This window comes from Carex rostrata, chromosome 21 (genome assembly GCF_964058835.1).
Source record: "Carex rostrata chromosome 21, lpCarRost1.2, whole genome shotgun sequence".
In the NCBI taxonomy this organism is placed as follows: Eukaryota; Viridiplantae; Streptophyta; class Magnoliopsida; order Poales; family Cyperaceae; genus Carex; species Carex rostrata.
This window is the reverse complement of record NC_135938.1, coordinates 6,622,798-6,650,735: the sequence shown is the minus strand read 5'-3', so window position 1 is coordinate 6,650,735 and position 27,938 is coordinate 6,622,798. Positions and strand designations below refer to the sequence as shown.

Sequence of the window (27,938 nt, the reverse complement as noted above, 5' to 3'; positions counted from 1 at the left end):
CCAATACTGAAATCATTGCCACATAAGTACAACTTGATTTTATATGAAAGTGTTTAATTACAATTAGTTAACTTTTTAATTACAACAATGACGATGCGTGTGCAGACACACACACAACTTGATTCTCTTCATTGGCCTTCGGCGCAGTCACTTTTGTGGCTTGATTATAGAACTCCTAATTGAAACGTTAACCAAGCCAATTAGCTGAAAATTTTGCACTCAAGAAAAATTACAAATAGCCCAGACAAAAATAACCTCGAATAAGTACAATTAATTAACCTAAAAATACATCCTCGACATCCATAAAAGTAAAACGGACTTAAGGAGTAACCAATTCTATGTAAAATATTAGACCAAATGCGTGTGCGCTCATGCAAAGCCATGTGAAGATCTACAAAATTTGATTTTGAAAAGCATCACAATTCTTTTGTGAAGTTATGAGGTGAGGTGGAAAATCTGGCAATCAGACTTGTAAGATTTCTTGGAAGCAGCTTGTTCAAACTTCTTGGATGCGGGTTCATTTTCCTCCAAACCTGTTTGGACAAAGTACCGGATCCACCATGTGGAACTCCTTAACTTGGCCTACATAAGAACAACAAAACTTTTGAATAAGGAAAAAATGTAATTGAAATGTTGATAAAGGCATTCACAGTAAAGCACAATAATTATTGGTTACCAGTTACCACCCTTAACCAGCATGCATCAAGCAAAGAAAGAATTAGGAACTTGCACGCACCAAATGGAGTCAGACTAGTACATTTTAGGTACAGTTTGATTCCAATTTAATATTCTTTCTGTGTTCACACAGAAAGGTACACAAAAATATAAGAGAGCTTTACCGGTCTACCAAATTTGGATAGCTCAGAAACTTTAGCCCTCTGCTGCCCTGGATAACCTACAATTAAAAAAAATAAAAACTATTGTAAAAACAACCAAAGATTATGGCTTAGTTTGGGCCAACATGGAACAAAATGCACAAAACAATTTAGTAATACAACAACTTTTCTCCACCTTGGTTCAACCAAATCGCTTCTGAATAGGTCATACGAACTTGAAACCAAACATGTTCCATCTGCTGGGTTGATTTATCTCAATGGTTGCTTTGGAAAATTGCCGAGCTCCCGATATTTAAATAAATTTTTCTCTCCTATATCTTTTTATCTCTGTTGGATGCTAATTACAAATATTTCAAACAATTGCGGGGTCCTATTTGCAAAATCTTTTATGCCACCCAGAGTTTTGTGCATTTGTTACAGTCCAAATTTGCATGCAAATACACACAGACACACACATACAGAGGCAGTGACTTACCCGCAAATACTATGAGGCCATCATTTGAGATCCTAGCAAGGTCAGGCAGTGTTTTATTAAGATACCTAGGGGTTAGATAATCAAGCGCATCAGACACCACAACAAGGTCAAAAGATTTGGGCCTGTACGGTAGAGGGAACTTAATATCAGCCACTCTCACAAACCCCTTTCTGACCAGGCTCTTGCATGTACTATCGGCATCCTCTAATTCATATGGCTCTACACCCCATGCCTCTGTATTTTCACCTGAACAAAGCATAAATAAAAAATGTACATTATTCATGTTATAGGGTTACATATTCCAAGCGCTCTTAGAGAGAAATCAGATGATTAATGTTAAATCAGAGCAAATTCTGACAAATAATGGCAACTCCTATTGGCTTTTTGTGCTTTTACAGGTAAATCACCAAGCTTGTTGCACATGGTGTATATATGTAATGAGTGCACTGATACTGGCAACTTGTTGAGACCAATACAAAGTGGTGCATATTTCCCATGTCTGGTCACTTGGTCAGGTACCAGTAAGGCACTAACCTAACAGGACCCCAAATCTAGCAGCTCATCTCAATGCAAGCTGCTTCATACCAGAACCAGTCCTGACCCCTCTAACACAGAATCAGCATGACAGCAATCATTCCAAAAGAAATAGATTACACACTCAAGAAACTCAACAGTACAATAACAATTGAAAAAGTTTTGCCAACAATTTCAAAGGACATGGCCCATATACCAAACTGGAGTGAATGCTAAATGTGTACCTTCATCTTTCAACAAACTGGAGACAACAGAGCAGGAATCAGGACCCACGTGTAAGATCCGTTTTCTGCTGTCACCAAGTCCATAGGCTTTCTTTAGTATTGGCATTGCTTGTAACACCTCAGGTGTGCAGGATGCTCCTTTTTTTTTAAGGGTTTATAATAAAAGGCAGAGTAAGAACAAAAAATTACCATGTTAAAGGATGTTTTTCTTCAGCTAAGAAGGATGTTTTTCTTTGGAAAAAAAAATTATAGAGAATTTGCATATGAGGCCATGAATAGGGACGAAAGAGAGTATGCATCTTTACCTTCAAGTCTGCTTACAGCTTCTTTATTGCCACCAAAACTACCTGCATATTAAAAGAATATTAGTACCCTCATTGAGAGTGTTGCATTTAAAATAATCATAAGAACTAGAATTTGATCTATATACACCAAAATCAGAAATTCCAATTATCAAGTCACAAACTCACAATATAAGGAAGGGACCTTATCTTCTGTACAAGTTATTATTGTAAATTCATGACATTTTTTAAACTGCAAAATTCAAATTCTTATGAGGAGATGATTATGCAAATAATATCCAACTTTTGTTAAATCTAAAACTGACCTGTGCCGCCATACGTGTACCCAATAATAAGAAAGGCACCCTGAAATATATCGAATATGATGAATCAATCAATCAAAATGGAAAAGGTAATTTAAAGTCAAGAAACATATGAAAAGTTCTGGCAGAATTTGATGATCATAATATAATAGCAACAATGAGATTACAGTTCCATGTTTTTCTTAACTGATGCTCAAACTTTGCCATTTTCCTATGTAATTTTCTCTAATTAAAGAAAGCAAATTAAGGCCAGTTTGGGATATTTCTCACAGAAATTGGAAGGACGAGCAAAGGTGATTTATTCCGTACAACACACTAACAACAATAATTAAGAAATAAAATTACCAAAACAACCAATCCAACTGTAAGTAAAGGAGAGGAGCGTGACTTTGATTGCAAAGATGTGGCAAATGGTAAACTACCTCCATCTACCAGCCTGCGTGTAGAATTTACTGGCCTTCGGGACATGCTTCTCCTGAAAACCTAATTTGTGCATAATGTAAACAGCTTGTACTACTTAATCAAAGAGAAAAAGTGAATCAGGTGAAATTAGAGAAGTTGACTGTGGGATAATATAAATGCAAAAATTAGACCCATAATTTCATTACATTCCTGCTGTATATGTTTTTATATATTTAAGCCCCTAGGTTTGATTTTATCCAAATGGTACTGCCAGCAGAGGGAATGCCCCCCACCCCACCCACCCACCCACCCACCCACCCACCCACACACACACAGCCACCCACCTCTGATGCCTTCTACCATAGTACCATAGCAAGCAATAGTCACTCCAATGCTGCATTGCTAGCATGGTTTGGAAAATGTATCCATCCGCAGCTCATGATCTCATCCAATAATTGGCTGATTTACCGGATGGACAAAAAAGGTTTGGGGCGAAAAAACGCTTGAATCAAAACAGACTCACCTTATGTTGGAGTTACACTGATTCTTCTATATAGCATGCAGAGAACAAAGTTTGGTGTGCAGCAAATCGCAAATGATCATTTGCGAAAGGATACAATTATTAGTACCAAGGTAACTATCGAAGTATGTTGGGCTACAGATCAAGCACTAGGAAGACGTTACGGAAGTATGCGCATGTGATCTTTTTACTTTCTTAATACAGATTGTATGTAACCAATACTTGTTGTGCGGGCCTATTTTTGTGCAAAAATTGTCTTATAGAGCTACTATACAATAAAATAAAATAAAATAAAAGCACTTCAGCAAGGCCTCATCTCAAATTGCATTACATTTTACCACCATTCTGGTGTTCATATCACTAGATCTACTTGGATTTTCGTCAGGGTTTCTAAATTGGGAAGCGGATACTTCTGTCCTGCGATTTGTGAGAATATCCATTGCATAATTTCTGATTTGGGATGAGCATACGTTGTGAAATTTTGAAAAATTAGGGAATGAAATGGGAAATGTAGGGTTATGATCTCCGATCTAACTGTAAGGATACGAATAGCTCAATTCTATGACAAATGCTGAGACGGATCGACTAGAAGAAGACTAATTAATTGAACATTTCCTTTGAAAAGGATCGCTTCATCAATTGTAGAGGGGAGAGACGGGAGAAATTACCTGGACTCTCTGGTCGATTGATAGCTCGAAGACAGCGTCGTGCGAAATCGATGGAGAGTAACAGCGAGAGGTGCTACAGGTCGAATTCTCGGACAAATGAAAAGTGAAATGGGACGAGGAGGCTGTGTCCGGGTGAGTCCGGATCCTCTGAGTTAATGCACCGTTTGAGATTCAATTTGAACCGTCCGATTAGGATCCGAGCCCATGCGGCCTACCTGTAATGGGACTCTTTAAAATTGGTGCTAGCACATAACGAACGGACCGGGTTCAAACTCAAAAATTGAGGCATAGGTGATATGGAGATTTTTTTTTTTATTTAGAATTACGCTAAAATAATTCATTCAAACAAGCCTTGTAAGGCCGGATTTTCTGTAACTAGCCTCCACCGATCCCTAGGATCGGTGGAGCAAAAAAAAGCAAAACTACACCGGTCCTAGGGACCGGTGTAGCTCATTTTTCGTCTGCCACAACGGTTACACGGAGGATTACACCAAAACGCACCTGCACCGATCCTGTGGATCGGTGTAGCTTAAAAATTAGTCCACCGGTCCTGTGGATCGGTGTAGGTTCACACTATACCATTTACCCAGCTGCACCCTTCTTCTTCTCTTCCCGATCTCCATTTTTCTTTCTTCTTCCTTCTATTTTTTCTTATTTTGTTTTTTTCAGATTCAGTAGAGGAGTTGTCATATGAACAGATCGCCACCACCATTGTACTCAGCATCGTCTTCTGATTATTATTGTGAGTTTTTTTTTACTCATATGCTTATATTTAGTGTTATAAAATTGAAAAATATTTAGAGTTTGATTTAGTGTTTATTTTTTACTCATATGTTTATATTTTAGTTTTTTTTACTCATATGTTTATATTTTGAGTTTTTTTACTCATATATTTATATTTAGTTTATTTTTTACTCATATGTTTATATTTATTGTTTTTCTGTACTCATATATTATGTAGTGTTTTTTTATATGTTTATATATTTAGTGTGTTTTTTTTATTCATATGTTTATTTAGTATTTTTTTTACTCATATGTTTATTAATTTAGTGTTTGATTTTTGTTCAGCAAAATGTCACTGCTATTGATCAATGTGTATTATGGTGGTAACCTCCAAAGCACTTCAACAGGTGTTGGTTATGACATAGGGGCTGCATTTACCTTTACTGTATCTGATTCTACCAGTTTTGCTATTATAAGACGGCAAATATACGTTGGACTTGAATTGCTTCCGAGTCGAGTCAAATTGACAATCAGGGTACGTATGAACACAGCACCGCCCGGATCGTACCATTTCTCACTATTTCGGATAGAAAATGAGGAAACTTGGGATGTCATTAAACAAACTGCAGCTCAAGTGGCTGGATTTAAGGTTATAGAATTGGTAGCTGAGGCGCACCAGGCTAGAAACCAAACCAGTTATGATCCGTGTCCAGATAGTTTGCCCGGAGGTAGTAACACATCGTCGGTTCAGACCGGCTTTGATCCTAATTCGGGCAGTGTACATGTACCCACCTACACACATCCGGTTCAGGCCGGTGACGACCTTTGTGAGCAATCAGATCAAGACACAGAATCTGATAGAAGTTCTTTTGATGATGATGATTCGGATGAAGCATGGAACGCAGATATGGACGAAGCGGAAGCTGAAATGAACGACAGAGAAATATTGAAGGATTGGCACAACTCGATCCCATTTCTCAATCGAGGACCTAAGCATCCATGTTCCTCATTCCACGATGATTTGCCAATGCCATACGCGGATCGTGCATTTTTTGCGAACCCCCCCAGGTTAGATGAAAAATTTGCTGAAGGTCAAATGTTTGAATCCAAAGCCAAACTAAAATCAGAACTTGCTGAATTTCACCTAAACAAAAACACAGAGTTAGACGTGCTAAACAGCAGCAAAACCAAGTATAGAGTTAAATGTAAATCTTCAAAATGCCAATGGAAATTGTATGCAATTGTAGTACCAACAGGTGCATGGACAATTTCCACCAACCCGTTTATCCACACATGTTTTGGCAGTGCTGAAAGGTTGGATAGTCATCAAATGACTTCTAGAGTAATTGCTGATATTATTAAACCGGCTTTGAAAGATGATCTGGAGTTAAGCATTAAAATGGTCAAGCATCTGGTTAAAGTTAAATTTGGGACAGTAGTGCCCTCGTATAATAAGTTGTGGAGAGGTAGAGAACTTGCAATTGCGGACTTGTTTGGGAGTTGGGAGAAGTCTTACGAGGTGCTGCCATCGTTTTTGGCTGCCATCAAAGCGTCTAATCTAGGTACACAGTACCTACTAGAAAGTGAACCATCAACCAAGTTTAATATCAATATTTTCAACCGGGTTGCATGGGCGTTTGGGCCATGCATTGAGGCATGGCCTCATCTTCGACCCGTTATCAGTGTTGATGCCGGGTTCTTATCCGGAAGGTATAAGGGTAAACTTTTTATGGCTTGTGCTTACGATGCAGAGCAACAACTCTTGCCACTTGCATTTGCAATTTGTGAAAAAGAGTCTATAGAAAATTGGGGTTGGTTTATGAATTGGTTGCGTACCAATGTTGTCGGACCAGGAAAAATATGTGTCATCTCGGACCAGCATCTTGGTATACGAGAGGTGTTTGAGGCTCCTAATCTGGGATGGTGTGAGGAACAAGGTGAAGCTGTACACCGACTGTGTGCACAGCATATTTGTGAAAATATTTGGAAAAGATACCCTCAAAAGTGGATCAAAAAGGTATTCAAGAAATTTGTTGAGAAAAAAAAAATCTGGAGATTTGAAGAGGGGATGGATTTGATTAAGCAAAGAGATGCAGCTGTACATGACTACATTATGAAATTTGGTAAACGGCTCCGCAACTCTGATGCAGAGCCTTTGGCTCTGCATAAGTGGGCACAAGTGCATGATGGATTCCTTAATCGGTGGGGTATAATGACAAGTAATGGCTCTGAGGTACTAAACAGTGTATTTAGGATTGCCAGACAACTACCTGTGTGTGCAATTATTGATAAGACATTTTATAAGTGCGTCGACTGGTTTGTAAATAGGCGGGAGGTTGCGATTGGATGGGAGGCAACGGGATTGGATTTTTCAATGAACATTACACAAGTTTTACATCGTCGTAATGAGAAAGCAAGAAAACATGATGTAAGACCGTCGTAAGGAGGAGGAGGCGGGATCTCTTGGTACCTACCAAACTGGCGCATGACCCTATCCGCATGCTGATACTCTACCATCCAGAAATGGATTACGTAACCGCAGCTCATCCAATACCTTTTTTGTCCTCGAACATGTCTAGGTAACTGATCATAGTAATCAACGTATGGTCGCCAGTTAACTGTCTCATCAGCTAGTCTGTCGAAGCTATCTCTATATGTGGCTGTACCACCTGTCAAAAAAAATATAAATTTTAAAAAACAATTATAAATCTATCGAATTCATCTCGAATTATAAATCTTTATACCTAAGTGAGGGTTGTGTTTCCACAAATGTCGAGTGGTCCACTTCACACCGAAAGCATTTCTCGTATCCTCATCTGCACCACCGAAGGGAGGTGGCTCTTCGCGGGGATTAGGCCGACCAATAGTAAATCGAGTCCATGACCAAATCTGTAACAACAACATCGGACCCGCTATCGTGTCTACTCCTGCAAGGCAAGCACGTGACAACTCCCGATAGAGATGTGCGAGTACGGCACCTCCCCAATTGTATTCTTGTGGAGTCTCTAGATCATTAATGAATTGCAAGTACATCGCAGGGACTCCATCCGTACTAGAATCCGGAAACATAACTGACCCGAATAAATCCATACAAAAACCTCGGGTGTACTGTGCAAGTCTCTCATTACTGTCCCACTCTTGTAAGGGTTCACTAAATTTGGCCCGCACCCATTTCAGTCTAATCGAATAAGCAGAGACGGACAATCGTTCTTTCGATGTGTTAGGATTATAAATCCTATATTTATATGGCATTGTCTCAATGAGGTTATCGTAAAAAAGAGCCGGATCAGCCCCTAGATCATACTCTAAGTATGGGTTCCAATCAGTATCGCTGGTGCCAGTAATCGGGTCACCTGCAAATTAAAAGAATTATACAATCAACAATTCACCTTAAAAAATTAGTTATTTAAATTAACCGATAAACAACTTTAATTAGTTAATTACCCTTAATCGGTAAGCCCCATAGACATGCAACATCTTCCAACGTCACTGTCATCTCACCGACAGGTAGATGAAATGTATTGGTCTCCGGCCTCCACCTCTCAACCAGAGCACTAATCAAATGCGGATCAATCTTGCAATCATTAAGGCGAGCAATTTGATACAACCCTAATCTCTTCATAGCATCTTCCATCCGACTGTTGTAAGTAATACGAGTCTTATGTGAATTTATCTGGTTCAATGAAGAGGAAGGCTGCCAAAAAGAAATAAAACATTATAAACCCTTCAAATACTTCATATAATATTTATTTGCAACAAATAATTAATAGATATAATCAAAATTACCATATCACGAACTTTCCATGCTCTGTGGTTCTGTGGTGCTAATTTCAACAGCTCCGGATAATTCACATTATCCATTGACTCTGTTAGAAAATTTGATAAACAATATTTTTGCAACTAATGAGAGTCATCACACATAATTATATAAACAAACATTTTTTTCAAGCATATGGCTACAATAATCAAAATTTATGTAAAAAACATATCATCTAATTTTGATTTTAATAATAAACTTCATGAATATTACTAATTTTATACATTATAATTTTATCTAATTTTAAACTTCATGAATATTACTAATTTTACACATTTATAATTTTATCTAATTTTAAACACCATGAGAGTCATCACACATTTATCTAATTTTATACAAATTATAATACATATTACTAAAAAGTTACATTATACTACATGAATACTTAATTACACAAATTTATTCTACATAAATACTAAATTACACTAAATTAACATCAAATGAACTATAAATTAACACTACATTAGCACTACATTACACTAAATTAAAATCAAATAAACGCTAAATTAATACTACATTAGCACTAAATTACACTAAATATACTCCAAATTAACACTAAATTACACCAAATACTAATTTCACACTACATTTCACAAAAACAATCTAAAAATACTAAACAAACTAAATTAAATTATTTATTTATTTTAATTCGGCTAAAATAAAAAAATTACAAAAAGAAGAATTTTTACCTTATCAAAATCGTAGATCTGAAGAGTTTCTAATTCTCTTCGACGATCTGAACATTTTGAAACAATTGGATGGACAAATGGTTGAGTATATTGAAAGAATAAAAAAATAAAAAATAAAATAAAAAAAACTCACCGTTTTGGAGAAGAAGGCTCGGACAGGGGAGAAGAAGAAGGAAAAATGGGTGTGGCTGCGGGCGGATTTTGAGAACAAAGCTCCACCGATCCTAGGGATCGGTGGAGGGCTTGCTGGGATCTTCTGTGGCCGAGTAATTGCGGTGAGGAAAAGTGGCCTCCACCGGTCCTAGGGACCGGTGTAGTTGTGATTTTTTTTGCTCCACCGATCCTAGGGATCGGTGGAGGCTAGTTACAGAAAATCCTGTCTTACAAGGCTTGTTTGAATGAATTATTTTAACGTAATTCTAAATAAATAAAAAAATCTGATATGGACATGCAAATAACGGGCCGGTTTAGCACAAGGATCAGATTTTTTTATTCCGAATCGAGTTTGATCCGAGCCAGGTCGATTTGAATTTTTTCATTCAAATTTGAGCCGAGCCCGAGTTAAGTCTTTTTTTTTTTTTAAAACGAGCTGAGTTGAATTTGAGCTAAAGCTCGCTCATTAGCAGGTCTAAATGTTAGTGGAGCGACAAGAGGTGTAGAAGGCTCTTTCGCTTCCTTTTTCCTCGCGGCTTGGAAAAGTTCTCTTTAAATGATGAAGTCTTCTGAACTTTGAAGGTAAGGCAAGAACAAAACGAGGGACGCGAGAGCAGAGCTTTGAAGGAAGAGTAAGAGGGATAGAGAATACGAGAGGAGAAAGGACAGAGAGAGAACAAAATGACGGAGAAAAAAATTATTTTTATGCTTCTGTCAGTGCTGATGAGCAATCAACATGCACATATCTTAAAGGTGAGCCAACAATTATGCTCACTGAATTGTCTCGATAAGTATAGCACACGCTGAATACGAATCCTCTTAAATACCTAACTCAAGCAAATTTAAATGAACAGTACGGATTAGCTTAAAACAGTGCCTATTCGGGAATGGCGCAGTGGGCAGGAGCGGATTCAGGATTTCTATAAGGGTAGAGTACGAATCGGATTTAAATAGTCAATCAGATACAAACTCATTAACTAATCGGATACAATACAAACTTATTTTGTATAGAAAGTTGAAAAAAATTGATAAAAAAATTATATTTCAAAAAAATATATTTCATATGCATCTATAGTTCTAGAGTGAGTCTATGATACTATGCATATCACAAGTTGTTACCGTGCTACGGCTCTATATTCGAGTTTTCAAATTCTAACGGTCGATTCGAACCGTTCATCTTGTTCTTCATATTAATGTGTTTGGAGACCAAATTTTACTATTTTTTTAGATATTTAGAAAATCACTTGATCTGAAAATTCTAGACCATCCAAAAACAGTGATTTTCAATAAATCTAAAAAAATAATAAAAAAATTTCAAAAAAATGTAAAATTTGGTCTCCAAACACATATTAATATGGAGAACAAGATGAACGGTTCGGATCGACCGTTAGGATTTAAAAACTCGAATATAGAGCTGTAGCGCGGTAACAAATCGTAATATGCATAGTACCATAGACTCACTCATAGTTCTATACTCTTGTTATCAGTTAAATTAGTCATTAGTTTTTAATTTTCAAAATCTATATTAAGAAAAATAAAAAAATACTAATTGAAATAAAAAATTGCTTTACACCAATAAGGTAAAAATTAAAACAATAGTTACAATACGTTAAAAAGATGTAGAAATTATGAATCACAATTAAAAAAAATACAAATATGCAAGACAAAATGTGAAAATGGATGGTTCAATGAGTGAAGAAATGGAGAGGAGATAAAAAGTTAGATTCTTCACACCCTGATCGGAACACATCATTAATGGAGTTCAAATGATTTCAATTCAATAGAATTCAATAGAGATGAATTGAAATTTAACTTTGCTGATCATAATTAAAATAGAAAAGAATTGAATTCTTCTCTATTTATTAATTGGATAGTATGCATAATAGAAGTGAAATGATCTCATTTAAATAAAATTGACACTTGTGCCCTTAAACTAAATGGATGTGATGATTAGTAACAATATGATTTTTCTCATTTTACCAGCAACGCCTCCTCTTTCTTACTTGATCATTTTTTACCAGTTTATTGCACATATCATTGCATACACCAAGCATTCTCTACCAGCAAAATATGAAGCTGAAATTATTAACAAGCTAAAATTACTACAAAAAAATGCCAAGCTAAAATCATTTTCTGATACTGTTGCTCCATCTCTTCAGCGGCTTTCTTTTTATCAAGGTACCTTTTTTATGAAACAAAAAAAAGAGAAGGCATTAAAAATAAAAAATGAAAATAAGAGATTTAGTAATTCTTTACTTTGTAAATAATTGGTGCTCTGAAGATAACCTAGATTTAGGTGGTTCAAAATCAAATGAAGCTTTTCCAATTATACTCAGGTTACTGAAATCAGCCTGAAGATACAATATAGTCAGGTAACTTGATTAGACACATACACTTGAAAATCAATCTGACTTACTACGATATAGTCATTAAAGTATTTGATTAGACACATACACTTGAAAAGATCTTAAATTAGGTTTTCTCATTTTTTTTTATTTTGAAAATCAATTTGAATATAGTCAAGTACCTTTATGCATTTTCCAAGAATATAAACAAGATGTCTTTCCTAAGAACAGAAGCAAGAGAAACAACAGTAAAATAACCAATAAAAACATACTTCATGTGGTGATGAAGAAGAGCTTAATTGGAAGTCACAAAAGGCCTCCCACAAAAATCGATACCAATAAGTGCATGCCTCATTGCTTCTGATGACCACCTCTAATGGAAATAATGAACTCAATCGATCAAATAGAAATAATGGAAATAATGATTGCTAAAAAGTGTTCCTAACCTTGTATTTGCGTGATGAGGGCCAAGGACTGAATCGGAAGCGCAGGAATCCTTTCTTTTCATCTTCTTCTCCCCTTTTCTTTGCTTTCGTAGACGGAGAGCAGTGGGGAAGAAAAGAATCAGCGATCGAAAGGGTATCGCTGGGAAAAAAAATAACAAAGTTTTCTCTTAAATGAACTCTCGCCAAATCTCTTGATTTTTCATCGGAATTCGTCAGAGGAAAATTTTCTCGCCAAATCGCTCCAAACGAAATCATCTCCCACAGTAGCGTGCTATCCGATCAGAGAATTTTAACTTTCGTCAATTCTATTTCTCATTTTAAAGAGGAGGAGGTGGTTCCGATCAGACCCTCAATTTTACAAGTGAGATCCCGTCTCATTTATCATATTTTAATATTTGGACTCAACCCATAACAGTCCATTTGCAATAGTCTCTAATGGTACACATACACTAAGTCTAAATGGACAAAGAATGAAATGAGAGCTTTCTTCTGCAACATGCTCCACCAAAATTTGACAGAAAAAATGGATCTCAGCCAACAGAGGAAGAAAGAAAATGACGATGGAGAGAGACTAAGTTCTTGTAAATTAGATTGTTGGACTTATTACAGATCCAGAATAGGGCAATCATATTTTTCAGGGTAAGACAAATGTCTAAAACTCAGTTCTTGTGAATTAATTTTGGATTTTCAGAGTCCTATTATGTGCCTAACTGGATCTGCCCTTGGTGGGCAGTATTGTTTGTGCTTTGAGATTCGTGTCAAGTTAAAATAACAATCCTGAACCGTTCGTGTCCAATATGCTTGAGTCAGATAACTGGGTGATCCGAATTCAGCACACGCTAGGCCGCTAGGCTAGCCTCACTCCTACGTAAAAACTTGATAGAAGAAACATTTTTCAGATAAAGAATCTTTGGAATTCGAATCCTTTGTGATATCTAATATTTTGCGTTACTTTATGGAAAATCTCGACCATTCAAATACGTTCTGCATGAATCTCAATTCTCAAAGCACAAATAATACTAGGCCCCGCGCTATCCGCCTATAGTTGACATTTCTGCGACACCTGAACAAAATCAAGATGTCAGAATCATCGGGAGGCCATCAGGTTGCATATTACGAGAGATTTTATATGTATAGACATAGACAAAAGTACAATTTTTGTAATTAGAAAAAGAATGATGTAAAAAAAAAGTATGGAAATGCAAAAAAGGAAAAAAGTATGTTGTTTTGACCAAAGATTAGCATCTCAACACCTTAATTTACTGACATGCATTTGTTTTCATATAATGATGCTTTATTTATTTAAATTAGAGCAGATTATGGCTCAAATAGAGCTATAGTCCAAACGTTTTTTTATTTTTTTTATCAACCCAATTCCAAAACTAATTAAAAGAAATCTTCTTTGTAACTTTGGCAAATTAGCAAAATTGGAATAGAACCAGAACAATCAAACGTAAATACATGACAATCCATGATGCACAGGGGCTAAAACGAATGATGAATTGATAATTGCTCTTGATGAATTTACATCTTTGAACTTTAATTTACCGAAAACAATTCGTCTGATGTATTTGATATAAATAATTTACAAATTCAAACTAAAAAGTAAGAAGTTTAATTTGCTAATTGTCTGGCCATTTTAAAATTTACCAAGTATGTAGTTCGTACTAAACTTTTTATCTGATTTTTAATTAAAATGTTTTATAAATTATAAATGGGTATTTCATATTTATATTTTTGACAAGTGTGTCATTTGGTAGATTGGTGCTTGTGAGTTTGAATTTTTGAGGAAACAGGAATTAGTGTCCAAGTGTTTGGGATACTATTTTTTTTATTGTTCTTTCATAATTTACTTGAAGGTCAATAAATGCGAGAAAAAACATAATAAAAGAGTTTTACGATGTGTGAAAAAACATATTAATATTACGATTTGGTCTGTAATACGGCTCAATATTTGACTTTTCAAAATTCTAACGGTCGATCTGAACCGTTCATCTTGTTCTCCATATTAATATGTGTTTGGAGACCAAATTTTACATTTTTTTTAAATTTTTTTACTATTTTTTTAGATTTATTGAAAATCACTATTTTTGGATGGTCCAGAATTTTCAGATCAAGTGATTTTCTAAATATCGAAAAAATAGTAAAAAAAATTTAAAAAAATGTAAAATTTGGTCTCCAAACACATATTAATATGGAGAACAAGATGAATGGTTCGGATCGACCATTAAAATTTTTAAAAACTCGAATATTAAGCCGTAGCACGGACCAACCCGTGATATGCATAGTACCATAGACTCACTCAAAGTTCATACCTCCATAATTTTACATTTGAGGAATTGTGTACACTAATCCCAGTTTGCCACCCTATCAAGCTTCTTAAAAAATGCAATTTAATTTGTCATTAAACCGTTTAACTATTTTATTACTACACGTCCACACTTAGCGTTAATAATACATCACCGTTATTTTGCCCATTGCTTTTCCTTTCTTCTTTCTTTTTTCTTTTTTTTTTAAAAAAAAAAAGTTGGTAGAGATAACATATCTACATTGTTCCAATGCCTCATCATACCTCATATTTTATATCTTTGTTTTTAAAGTTCAAATTTTCAATCCAAACCATTCAACATAATGTTTATACTAAAATATGCATGGAATGAAATTTTATATTTTTTGAAAAATTTTTACTAATTTTTAAGATGGGTACAAAATTATTGTTTTTAAACCATTAAAAAAACAATGATTTTCTACCCATCTTAAAAAATAGTAAAAAAAAAAATTCAAAAATTACATTCCTAATCATATTTTAGAATATATATCATGTTGAACAGTTGAGATCGACAATTTGAATTTTGAGAACGAAGATATATATGAAAGGCATGAGGCATTGGATGCAAGCCAAGTTAAAGTGTTGGATACGAGCTCCTTTTTTTGTTCACCACGCTTTTCGCGATAGGTAGTGGAGTTTTCCTTGCAATGTATAAGTATTATTTCTATCAAACAGTGTATTTTTGCGAACAATTTTTTCTTAAAACATTTATTTTATGTTGGACTCTGTTGGTTTTTTAAAACAGTATATTATTGTTGCACGCTTAACTGCGGAATTCCAAAGAAAATCATAAAAAAAAAAATCAATAGATGTAGTTATGGCTTCTAAAATCTCAGAATTTTTCGGTAACAAAGTAAAACTATCACATACGTTTCAATAGTTCATTGTAATTGTGTGATCTAATCACATGTATATAATTTTCAGTATGTCGATTATTGTTTTTTGCCATGCTCGACAACGCCATGTCATTTTTCTTGCATGATGTGTTGTACACTTTCAATAATTATATATATACATATATATATTAGCAACTTTTACCATTTGATATCCTATTTTAATGAATAATAATTTGAAACGATAACAACAAATAATATGTTATAATTAAATATTGGAGGAAACCAATAGAAATCTCTTAGTTGCATTTTTAAAATAACAAATTCATACTTATAATATGGGCTTGTTATTATTTTTGCTTGTTATTATTTACTAAAATAAAATAAATTTAATTTGGGCTTCCTTCACATTCAATTGTAGATTAAGTTTATTTGTTGCGGAATTACTTAATTATGGATGAAGAATTCCAATCAGAGAAAGTTTTTGGAAGAAATATTGATATAGTTTGATTGAAGTGAAGTGCAACAGGTAACCATGATTTTTCTTTCATGATCAGGTATAATATAGGTATAATATGTAATGTTGTCCCTCAGGGAAGATTAATGAATATCTGGATGCTAACCTATTAACTCCTAAATTGGTGCTGGGATGATTTAGTTTTCCAAGACCAACATTTTTGTTATATTTATTTGCTTATGTATGTAAATTTTTATTTTATTCTTGCTTCACAAGACGTTACAATTATTGATATTAGACCAGTTCAAAATTTACCTTATTATAATTGGTTTAGGTGCATCACCTACTTGTAATTTTAGCATTAGAACTCAGTTTTAAGTATTTATAATTATTATTCATTTTCATTAGTAGCCGATGAAATAGTTGTAACAATTTAAATTATGCAATAATAAAAAATTTCATCAAAACAATATCAAGTTAGAAATATAAATGTTTTCCTCTGCTTTTATTTACATTTTTTTTTTGCCAATATTATGATTTGTGAAAAAAAAAGAGTCAGAGTATCTTAAAGTTATGATGTAATAAAATTTAAGTTATAACAATACGATTAGATAGAGTGTGAGAACTTTGAAGTTAACATTTTATAACAAAAATAATTGTTTCATACGCTGTTTTATAATTAATAAGTAATTAATTAATGTTGCTTGCATTGTTACAATGGAACACAGTGCATTCAATAGCAAAATATGTTTGAGAGAATATATGTAATATACTTAATTATTCATCAATTAAGGTTTTCTAAATTTATTTTTGGTTGCAAAAGGTATGCAGGTTGCATAGTATCAGACTAGTATCGTGCCCGTGCGTTGCAACGGAAACAAATTATAAGAGAAAAAAGGTCTTATACAAAATGACATATTTTCGTAAAAAATAGAGTAAATGACAAATAATATTTTTAAATGACATCTCAAAGATTAAGTATATAGTAATAGATATATATATATATATTTTTTTTTATTTTTTTTTGACTTATTTTTAAAAAAAATCTCAAATAAAATGACATATTAAATGATAAATAATATTCCTTAAATGATATAAAAATAAGAAATAAATGAAGACATGATCAAATAATTATCAATTAATTCAAAAATTCCTTAAATAACATTTAAAAAATAGAAATAAATTATAACCAATCTAAACCACAATATGATTGAACCTTCTTTCCTTAAACATCAAGTGAATCTATTTTTGTAATTACACGTGAAAAAGTATCAGAAACCATATCCAAATTCAAAATTAAAAACAAATGTAATTATCTTGTTACCTTTATTTACTGCAATAACTTCTGAATTGTCGAGCATATCGATCCTTGGTGTCCTGGCTCATAGAATGGAGATCACACCCAGTCAAAAGTGAGGCCTACGTAGGTGAAATTTCATACATTTTTTGTTGATGATTTTGTTGATTTGGGATTTTAAGTACCTTGACGAATGACAAGATGTTAAAATGTGACCGGTACTCTTCAGTAGTTACATTCATACCTCAAGCATATGAGGATCTGAAAATAATTGATGAAAAATACTAAAAAGATTTACTCAATTTTTTTAAAGAAATGCACAGAAGCCCACAAGTTAGTAAAATTTGATTTGAGTGGAAATTATCATCATGGTCATGCGTATGATGCCCATATGTCATTCTCATGTGCCCGAGATGTCATCCTACATGAATTGAAAACAAATTAGCATTTTTTAATCATTAGTTTAAAAAAAAAAGGAAATAAGAACACCTCTTTCAAGAAAAATAAGATGTAAATTAATTTGACAAATTTGAATAAACAAGAAGTAGCTATATACTCGTAGTAGGAAATTCAGTATTAAAAAGTAAAGCAAATTGATTGTGTGTCTAATAATCTCGATTATATTCTCCCTATTAATCAACTGCAATTTTTAAATAATTGCAAAAATTAAGAAAAATTGCATCAAGAAAAAAATGTTAGAAAGTATTTTACACAAAAATTATAGGAGGTAATCCGAAGCCTCCTATCATCTGTTCACCATCGCATCAGCAGCATAAATTAATCAATAAGTTAGAGGTGAAGTTCTAAAGAATAATTCATTGTTAAATCTTACTATAATTGGCTTCAATTTAGAGGTGAAGAGAAACAAGGAAATAAGAAATAAGGAAAGGAGAAATAAATAAGGAAACAGAGAAATTTATTTTTTCTTCAATTTTGTTCCTTATTCTATTTTAATTGTAACATATCGTATGACAGTACGTGTGGCGGGTATGTTTCTAACTAAATTTGAACTTCTATACATAAAAAAGATGCACTTAATCAAAAGTAGAAAGATTATTTGATTCGAGGACTGATATTAAATTTGAAATTTCATCTTTCAATCATAGCCATTGGCGGATCAGGACATCTACGTGCATAATATAAGAATGGAGATAATTAATAATTAGGTAAAGGAATTAGAAAATGTTGGGAGTCATAAGGGGGCATTTGGTTAGCGCTATAGGTTATTTTAGGAAATTGAAGAATTTTATGGAAGGTAATGCTAAGGAATGTCATTCCAGGGCATGTGTCATTCTCATGTTTGGTTCGTGCATAGCTATTGCTTCAACATTCTTTGAAATAAATCATTCTCATGTTTGGTTCGCGCATAGCTATTTCAATGGCTATTAGACATAACTTCACTATTTGTTAATTATTAACTAAATAACGTTAAAATTATAAATCATATAAAATATATTTGAGATGGCATGCCAGTCACATTAACTGTGTCTGTCTTTTCAGAATATCTATTGTATGTTCTATATTTCTACAGCATTATAATGGTTTGACAATAATTTACACATTTTTCTAGCAGCTCTTTTCAAGTTTACATGGGCCTGTTATATTGGTACTTTTTTTGACAAGCTGTGAGATAATGATGAACCATAATTTAACGCATTATTTGATACATAGTTGACCCCCAAATTTATCTTAATTGTCATGTTTTGTTGCATTTTATTTATCATTTTGTTTAATTTTAATTAATGTTAGACAAGGCACAAGATACTGCGCAAGTTGTTAATTATTGCAGAATTGGAGCAGGAAACCGTGCGATTTACATGTGCACAGAAGATCAAGAATATCAAGCCGAATGAAGAAACAAATGGATCTATAATATCTTGACTATCGCTGCCAATTAATGCATTTCATTTGGCTGCCGCATCAAATCTTACCAATTAATTATATTTGGCTGGCGCATATTTTTTTTACCAATCCACTTTGATGGCGCATATTTCTTACCAATTCAATTGCCAATTAAAGCATGAAATAGAGCCAATTATTTGATTCGGCAGGATAAAGGTTAATTTGATTGGCTGGTGCATCACGTGAGCATTTATTTTCTTACCAAAGTTCATTTAGGAAAAATTAAGGATATGTACTCGCCTCTGGACAGAAATGAGATATCTTTACTTTAGCATTTTTTATTTTGGGGACACTTTGAATGCCTGGGGGAATTCGGCCAGAGAAAAGAAATCGAAAGAAAAAAAAACAAAAGTCGGCAGAGGCAAACCGAAGGAAGAAAGAGAGCTGTACTTCATTAAGGGAGTTCTTAATTCTTCTTCTTCTTCTTTTATTTTTCTGATTTTAATGAAATTAAATATGACTTGTGTTTGTGTTGAAAGTATACTTGGCTAAACATTTTATTTAGGGATATGGGAGTAACTTGATACTTTTGTTATGTTAATTTAGTTGTTTAAATTTTATTTGTGGTTGTGATGTTGATTTGTTTATGAATGCTTGAATGGTTTGTTTAGTTATTTCTTATTTTATTAAGGGATCTGCTAATAATAAATTGAGACCGAAAGGAGAAATTTATATTATAAGTACTTTTTAAAATAGCGATAGTTATGCAAACAATATTAGGTAAATTTGGTGATGGACCGAAAGGAGAAATTGACTTACTAGAACAACATAAACAAACTTAAATACTCGAAGCTACGAAAGTAGTCCAAAAGGCTTTTGGGAAAAAACACGGGTTATCAAATGACTTAATGGGTTTAGATTAAAACTGGTAAGCCACGAACATAGGAGACCTATTTAATCTAGATACGGTGCGAAGCCGCGAAAGTGGATAAACATTTACCTTAGGATAACACCCCCTCAACAATTGCAACCCAAATATTAGAAAAATAATTAGAAATACATAATTAAAAGTATCATAGTGAAACCATAAACCTAGATATTCATTCCCTCTGATTTTTCTCATCATTTTCTATTTCTGGAATTCAATCTGCATTCTGTTAATTTAAGTTGCATTCAGATAATTCATCCTGCATTCTGTCTGGAATTCAGGCTGAGGGTTTGGAATTTAGTCTGCATTAGTTTATAATTCATCTTGCATCTAGTTAATTCATCCAGCATTTTTATAATTCAGTTTATAAAAAAATCACTCAATATTTGCTTGTCTAGATTATTGAAAACCGATAAACCAATACTTACAATACCTCTCTGTGATTCGATACCCAAATTACTAAGCGATAAGGTCATGCGCTTGTCAAAAATTGTATTAGGATTAGGAATTAAATTGTTAAGCTACCAAAAATATATCAAACAAAACCTGATTTTTTTTTTTTGCGTTTCCCGACTGAAATGGCAAAATTTTGACAGACATGGACAATAAAATATAGAAAAAAATATATATTGTAATTGGAAATTTCTGATACTGAATAAGAAGTTAACTAATGTATTCATATACAAGGAACAATATAAAATTCTCTAGTACGGCCGTACCAGGAACAAAGATGATGGTGGTCCGTTGATATGCATCAAAATTGAAAAACTGTATGTTATTAGTTACAAAAATAATTATGACTTTTTGAAGTCCCTCAAATGAAGCAATGAACTATGAATAAGACCACAATATTAACACACATAAAGAATACACGTATATGAACATCGATGTTCTTGTTTCGTGCAGTAGAGTTGCCAAGTCATTGTAGCAGCCATTGGGGCAGTTGAATTGCTTGAAGTTGCCTGATCGTTTGTGTGGTAAGTGACCATAACATCACTTACATCAAACAGTATCAAGCCTCCTGCTCCAAAGAGACTGCACTCGCCAAAATTGCACAGCTCGATAATTCCCCTCAAAATTACCACTGCCAAAGCTGTGCTAAAAAAGGCTCTCCATAAAAGTGCATTTCTCCACCATGTAGCAACCTATAATTAAGATTCAGGAATCAATATTTATTTAGTTCCAGTCAAACCTAATATGTTTTAGTATTTCCAATACTAGGGTTTGTCAGTAATTAGTTTCTATTTGAAGTATTAGTGTTACAACTGAAAACAAATCAGGGGCCTTTGATATTAATGGCGTACTACCAGTAACTTGAGGCTTCTTGTACCTGCTTTCATGAAATTGCTTCTAAAGTTCAATCTTCATATCTGATGATGATGGTCCAGAACCTGAAAGCAACAACAGTGCAATTTATCAATTGGCATCTCTTTTTATTTCCAAAAAGTAATTTTTCTAACTTTAAAGTACTATGGACTTCATATTTCCTATTTGGTCTCTACACTACCTCTCTTTTGCATTTTGCCTGGCACACATATCAAGTAAATTTATAATTAATGATACAAAAGGTAAATGCATAAAATGAGATTTGCTATGTCACATTGCTACTAACTTCTAAGCTTGTCCATTTTCATGCAAAAAGTCAGTCATCATCAGAGAAAATATTTCTAGGCAAAATTTGAAGCAGGGCGGGATTCAAACAATTTATCTACTACAAGCATGCTGGGTGCAAAACAAAATACAAAAGTTTCAAGGGTATATAAGAAAAGGTCTCAAAATTTGGTGTAAAGCCAACTTCATTGTTGTTACTGGCACAAACAACCAAATGAAATTGCTATTTATCTAAGCACTGGTATTCCTAAATCCATCAAAAGGCAGATTACTAGCCGGTTGCATACCAATATTGAGATGTTATTGGTTGTTACTAAACTGTTAAGTGGGTCCTTTATCTGAATTTTAAACTGGTATATCAGTAATGACAATAGCCAAAACAAGCATGCTCTTTTTCTAGAATCTCTTCATACAGTACGTACCAGTATCAACCCAAACCAAACCAAGTGCATTTACACTGGTGCCCCTGGTTACAGTACTACTGCATCTGTCTCCATGATCAGACCTAACCTAAACCTTTCCCCTGCCATTTTTCGTACACTGTACCCACTCTGATTTTCTAATTTTGAGGAGAGATAGAAAGCAGACATGTTTGGAGTTCTAATTTATTCAATTTCTGGACTGGAATTTGAGAAGGGTAATGCAGTACAAGCTAGAAAAATGATTCACTATACATGAAATCTTTATTTTTAAAATGTAATATGCACCTTCAAAGGAGGATTATCAGGAGCAAGTGCCTCTGCAACAAATTGAGGCCCCAGGGCCGAACCTCTAATTCCCTGTAAAACGACCAGCAGGAGAAGACGGTGGTTTAATCTGCTCAAAATAAACAAATGATGGTCAAATCCAACATTACAAGCTTTGATTTGCTCAATACAAGTCCCAATTTGAGAAAATTCTTACTGAAAGAGGAGGGATAAGAAGGAGAGGAGGAACTGGGCAGATCGGCGATGGATTGAGGCGGACAGAAGCGGTAAAAAGGAAAGGCGGAGATGACGTCAGACTGGTGGCGGCGTGGCCGAAATAGAGTGGAGAAACGAGAGAAGACGCCGGAGATCGACGCCATTGACGAGCTTGGGATGCCATCAGGTCTCGGAGAAAGACTGAGAAGCGGAAAAGAGTTTCACCGAAAGAAAAGAAAAAATCGCGCGTTGGGTTGTATGAAAATGCTATCCCCGGATTTGATACATTCGTTTCGGATCGGACGAGCTGGATTAAGAGTTCACCAAATTTTGAGTTTTTTCTTAAATTCGGGGCAAGATCTGATCTGGTCCGTCCGATTCAAAACGAACGAACCAGATCAAAACCACCGCACAGCTCTGCAGGTAAAACCTCCGCAGAGGATACGCTTCCGGGTTGTATGTCCATCCAGCAACGAGCGGGCATCGAAGAATTCTGCATTTTTTTTTGGCTATCGCGATCATAGTGACAAGATACCCGAATTATACCCGTTTAATTCTTTTTTGGGGTGATGCTGAACCGAACACCGAATTATTTGGTTGACCGAACTTTGACCGAATTAAACCCGAATAATTCCCGAATTTTACGAACTTTTCCCGAATTTTACGAACTTTTCCCGAATTTTACGAATTATTCACGAATTTTTCCTGAATTTTTCCAAGAACAATTATTTTTTTTGTTTTTTATTTTTTTGCTCCCTTGTAGGAATGAGATTTCTGATCCGGATAATTCTGAATCATTCCCGAATTATACCCGAATCACGAATTTTTTATCTCGCCGAACCGAACCCGAATAATTCATTTGTCACTATGATCGCGATAGCCACAAATCGGATCATCGACATAGCCAGGAATCACCGATTCCCATGACTATTTCCTCGTTGATTTTGACAAACGCGGACATCACTTTCCAGGGAATTAGAATGCTAAGGAATCCCCGTCTTAAAAGTACGAATCTCTATTTTGCAATTGAGATGTAGAATCTCCATTCCATTATTAACCACGTTGGGTATCCAATCCGTCAACGACTACGATTGAAAGATGAAATTTCGGATTTAATCCCAATCCTTCAATTACATAATTTATCATTTTTTAATTAAATGCACATATTTTATGTATAGAAGTCTAAATTTAGTTAAAAACATACTCACCGCATGTACTGCCACACGATACGTTACAATTAAAATTGAACCGACTATGAAATTTAGCGATATATTTCTCTGTTTCCTTATTTCTTTGTTTTTATATTTCTCCTCTTCAATTGAGTAGACTCCATCTTCCATTTTCTTATTTCTTTATTTTCTTACTTCTTCTTTGTTTCTATATGGATCACAATGGAAATCATTTTTTTTATTTCCTTATTTCTCTTTCTTTGTTTCTATATATATTGTTGTGGGCAAATATATTTCCAATATATAATATATATATCAATATGTGCGTGTGTATATTCTAAATTGGAAACAAAGAAGAAGAATAATATAAATTGGAACGTGTGTGTGTGTATTTCTCTTATAGTGTGTGTGTGTATTCTATATATACACACGATAACACTTTTTTATTTATGTTTTTTTATATCATATTATATGTCGATATTGAATTGTTTTACGATATTTGATATTAGATTCGAATCGAGTTATTATTTGATATCATTAGTACTTAAAAATAAAGAATCATCACATCATCAAATTATTATCGAAAATCACGAATTCACGATTCAAGTTAATTAAAAATACATAATCATATAAATTCTCTATTAATATCTCTTAAATTTTTATAATTATTATTTTTATTGATATTTTTTTTCTTATAATATGTCTCTGTTGCAACGCATGACATGGTAATAGTTTCTATTTATATGTCTTGAACTGAATTCTTAAATTGAAATGTGATGATTATGAGAAGAACTAAATGTTATATATTTTATTGGGATTTGGGCATACCATGCAATTGTTTTGTTTTATAAAAAAATATGGCAAGTCCAGTATTTTTGCCTCTTGTGGCACCAGATTCTCTTTGTAACACGACAAGTGTGGTATATTTACTACATGTCATTTTGTACTTGTTAATTAAAATAAGTTTGATTTGTTTTAGTTTTGATTAAAAATATAAACCGGTAAACCAATAACTGTGGATGGATGTCCACATTGACCTTTTCATTTTCAAAACAAATGAAAAATTACATAAAACGTGTACTAATTATATACTGCTAAAATTTTAATTTGAAAATTCAAAATTTACATTTCAACATATTTACCTAAAATCTATATTTAGATTATTTAGAATTTTAAGGATTAAACTGAAATTGTATTCTTTAATAATTCTTTTAATATTAAGTTGTTCACCGCATCTTCTGATGCATTTAATTTCTGTTGAGAAAAAAATTAAACAGATAGAAAACCAAAAAGGCGTTTTACCTGACTAGTGTTCTACTTATTATAATTCTTACTTTTATTTAATATTTATATTGACATTAAATATATTATTTTAAATTAGGATCAGTAAGGTATTATTGATCTGCAGCAAGACCTAGGAGTTTGCTAGTTATATTTAATTCCGGAACAAGCAAAACAATAAATATAATTGCAGCAGTAACTAATAAAAGAAAATACATCCACAGTTTAACTTTCTTATTTGAATTATTATTTTTAATTTGAAGTATGTACATAAAAACTAGATATACCCTATAACTATCCTATACAATAAACTATCTTTTATTCACAACACCCACAACATGCATATTCCAATTCACACAGTACATAAATGTGAGAATTTCTACCCTGCACAGTACTGTACAGTTATTTCATCAGCATTTTCTGGCAACTTTTAAGAAATATCATTCAGCCATCCTAATCTCACTTTTGTTTTGTATTTGCCCTTGAATGTTCTTGAGGTGACAGAACGCCCAAGTAAGATCTGCCGCACAACAGGTTGATCGAGGTCGATCCTCCCCAAAATGGCTTACCATCTATCGGCACGCCGAAGAGAACAGCAACATCCTCCCAGGTAACTGTTGCCTCACCAATAGGGAGGTGGAAGGTATGTGTCTCCTCCTTCCACCGTTCAACCAGAGCCGTAATAAGCCTGACATCGGCGGGGACATGGCCTATCTGGTGAACCCAATAATTGCTATATCTCTTTTTAGAAAAGAAAAGGAAGACAGATGTAATCTGTGCAACTTTCGGGTTTAATGGAATTAAAGGGATAAGAATAGTATTGAAAAGGTTTGCCAAAAAAAGAAGCAAAAACATAACTGCAATGATTGTTATAGCACTACTCATTTTGGACAGGACAGGAAAGGATATCACCGGCAATTATGGAGGGGGTGATGGAAGTAAAATGGAGTGTTGACTGTTGAAATATACTTGCTGAAGGATTAATAGCTTTTATGTAATTCTTGAATTATATTTGATAATATGGTGTTTTTTTGTTTGGTTGTTCCAGATTTAATATTCTGATGCGATGTATTTATTGTGAAACATATGCTACCGTAAATCTAGATAGTGGTGCATATAAGCGGTTTCCCTTTTGATAACAGGGTGTAGGGTAAAGAACAAAATAAGGGTTATCTAAATAATATACAGTTGACTTTGATCTATACCAGTTATTTCAAATGGTGGTACTGGTACAGCACTACAGCCCACTCTATTCAGAATGAAGAAAAAGTGCAGTTCATTGTAAAATTTCAACGACTTCAGTTTTATGTTGTTTTATCATTAGGGAAGTGATGCACCAATCTTATTAGTTAAATTATCGCCAAGTTCGAGTTGTATTCATACCTTTTCCTAGACCACTCATGCTAAATTGAAGCGAAGCAATTCTTCCAGCAGCTACTCATGAAAAGTTTTCATTTTCTTATATCTGAAAAAATAGTCAATATAGAATAGCATTAGTAACTTGAAGAACATGGACAAATCGATCATTCGCCAATTCTGGAGAAGAAAATATTGGGGATGGTGACAATATGTGGTCATGGATTCAATTTAGGATCTCTATTTATGAGCAAACAGAGAAGATAATGAATACCATATGCTTGCACTTAGGTCTCAAAATGTTGCACCATCAAAGTTAACTCACCCTTTTGAACAGTAAATCATCCAATAGAAAATAAACAAGCCACAAACAGCTACAACAATTTATTTATTTTTTAACTAGTAAAGCACCTTGCAGACTATGAACAGATAACCAACCTCATATAAAAGCATGTACTAAACCCAAAGGCAAAAATGTAAAGAATATGCAGACTTAGATTGCGGGATGGGTTGATCTAAAAATAAGCAAATTAGTAAATCAATTTCATGCCTATTATCTTTAAGACAGTTCATTTAAGTCAACTTCAATATTATGCAGTACCATATGAAACATGAATGAAAATACTTCATTCACCACTTTACCACACATAGCATGCAGAGAACAGAACTTTCGAGTACGACCAATCGCAAATATTGTTTGCGGAAGGATACAGTTCTACAGAAAATCGTAAATAGCGTTTGTGAATGGATACAATTATATTACCTGGGAAACTATCCCAGTATGCTGGGAAAAAGATTAAACACTAGGAGGAAGGCACAAAAGTATGTGCATGTGATTTTTTACTTAATATAAATTGTAGATTAAAAAAAAAACACACACACACAAAGGTTAAGTTTATCTAACAAACATTTGTGGTGTGGGCCTAGTTTTGTACAAAATGTGTTATAAGCTACGCTACCATAGTACAATAAAATTAATAAAAATTCAGCAAGACCTAATCTCAATTACATCACAATTTACAACCATTATAGTGTTCTTATCACTAGCTCTACTTCGGGATTTCCAGCGGGTTTCTAAATTTAAATGTGATGTGTGAGAATATTGATTGCTGAGACTCTAAATTTAGGGTCATAATTTCTGATTTGGGATGAGAATCTGTTGTGAAATTTAGAAAAATTAGGACAGTGAAACTTAGGGTTTCCGATCTAAAAGTAAGGATACGATTAGCTCAATTCTATGACAGATAGACGGATCGACTATAACTAATTGAATATTTTCTTGAAAAAGAGGAGAGATTACCTGAACTCTCTGGTCGATTAATAGTTCGAAGACAGCGTCGTGCGAAATCGATCGAGAGCGACGACGCGGAAAGCTAGAGATTGAATTCACGGCACTCGTTGTTACTTGGAATTCGCAATTCTGAGATGAGAAAACAGTTAATTCGGAGAGAGAAAAATCTTTTGATGGACAAAAGCGAAGCTTTATGCGGAGGAGAA

At 33.9% G+C, this 27,938-nt stretch overlaps 2 protein-coding genes and 2 long non-coding RNA genes across 9 annotated transcripts; 1 reads left to right on the top strand and 3 right to left on the bottom strand.

Annotated features, from left to right (window-relative positions):
- Positions 1–15: 15 nt before the first annotated feature.
- On the bottom strand, positions 16–27,938 carry LOC144573246 (putative pectin methylesterase CGR2). 6 transcript variants are annotated; one of them, XM_078322978.1, is made up of 9 exons: positions 10,228–10,243; positions 4,264–4,333; positions 3,019–3,148; positions 2,677–2,716; positions 2,375–2,416; positions 2,070–2,207; positions 1,312–1,557; positions 840–895; positions 16–582 (listed from the first exon to the last, which is right to left on the bottom strand). In XM_078322978.1, the coding sequence occupies exons 3-9, from the start codon at positions 3,139–3,141 to the stop codon at positions 436–438; spliced, it is 792 nt and encodes a 263-aa protein (XP_078179104.1). In that variant the 5' UTR covers positions 3,142–3,148; positions 4,264–4,333; positions 10,228–10,243; the 3' UTR covers positions 16–435. The 6 variants fall into 6 exon arrangements, with proteins under 6 accessions (XP_078179104.1, XP_078179100.1, XP_078179101.1 ...); XM_078322974.1 differs by lacking the exon at positions 10,228–10,243 and adding an exon at positions 3,599–3,624 and having other exon boundaries at positions 3,019–3,156; positions 4,264–4,353; XM_078322975.1 differs by lacking the exons at positions 4,264–4,333; positions 10,228–10,243 and adding an exon at positions 27,742–27,938 and having other exon boundaries at positions 3,019–3,156.
- Positions 5,894–7,429, top strand: LOC144573094 (uncharacterized). Its single transcript, XM_078322782.1, has one exon. The coding sequence runs from the start codon at positions 5,894–5,896 to the stop codon at positions 7,427–7,429; it is 1,536 nt and encodes a 511-aa protein (XP_078178908.1).
- Positions 11,629–12,778, bottom strand: LOC144573630 (uncharacterized). Its single transcript, XR_013518050.1, has 4 exons — positions 12,437–12,778; positions 12,263–12,363; positions 11,932–11,996; positions 11,629–11,827 (listed from the first exon to the last, which is right to left on the bottom strand). It is a non-coding gene; the product is annotated as an uncharacterized LOC144573630 (long non-coding RNA).
- Positions 20,804–22,846, bottom strand: LOC144573498 (uncharacterized). Its single transcript, XR_013518011.1, has 3 exons — positions 22,441–22,846; positions 21,453–21,513; positions 20,804–21,267 (listed from the first exon to the last, which is right to left on the bottom strand). It is a non-coding gene; the product is annotated as an uncharacterized LOC144573498 (long non-coding RNA).

Coding starts and splice junctions, on each gene's coding strand:
- LOC144573246 (XM_078322975.1), bottom strand. CDS start 3,141: ATGTCCCGAAGGCCAGTAAATTCTACACGCAGGCTGGTAGATGGAGGT. Junction 1,558..2,069: donor CAGTTTGTTGAAAGATGAAG/GTACACATTTAG, acceptor TGCTTTGTTCAG/GTGAAAATACAGAGGCATGG. Junction 583..839: donor TATCCAAATTTGGTAGACCG/GTAAAGCTCTCT, acceptor GTTCTTATGTAG/GCCAAGTTAAGGAGTTCCAC.
- LOC144573094 (XM_078322782.1), top strand. CDS start 5,894: ATGGACGAAGCGGAAGCTGAAATGAACGACAGAGAAATATTGAAGGAT.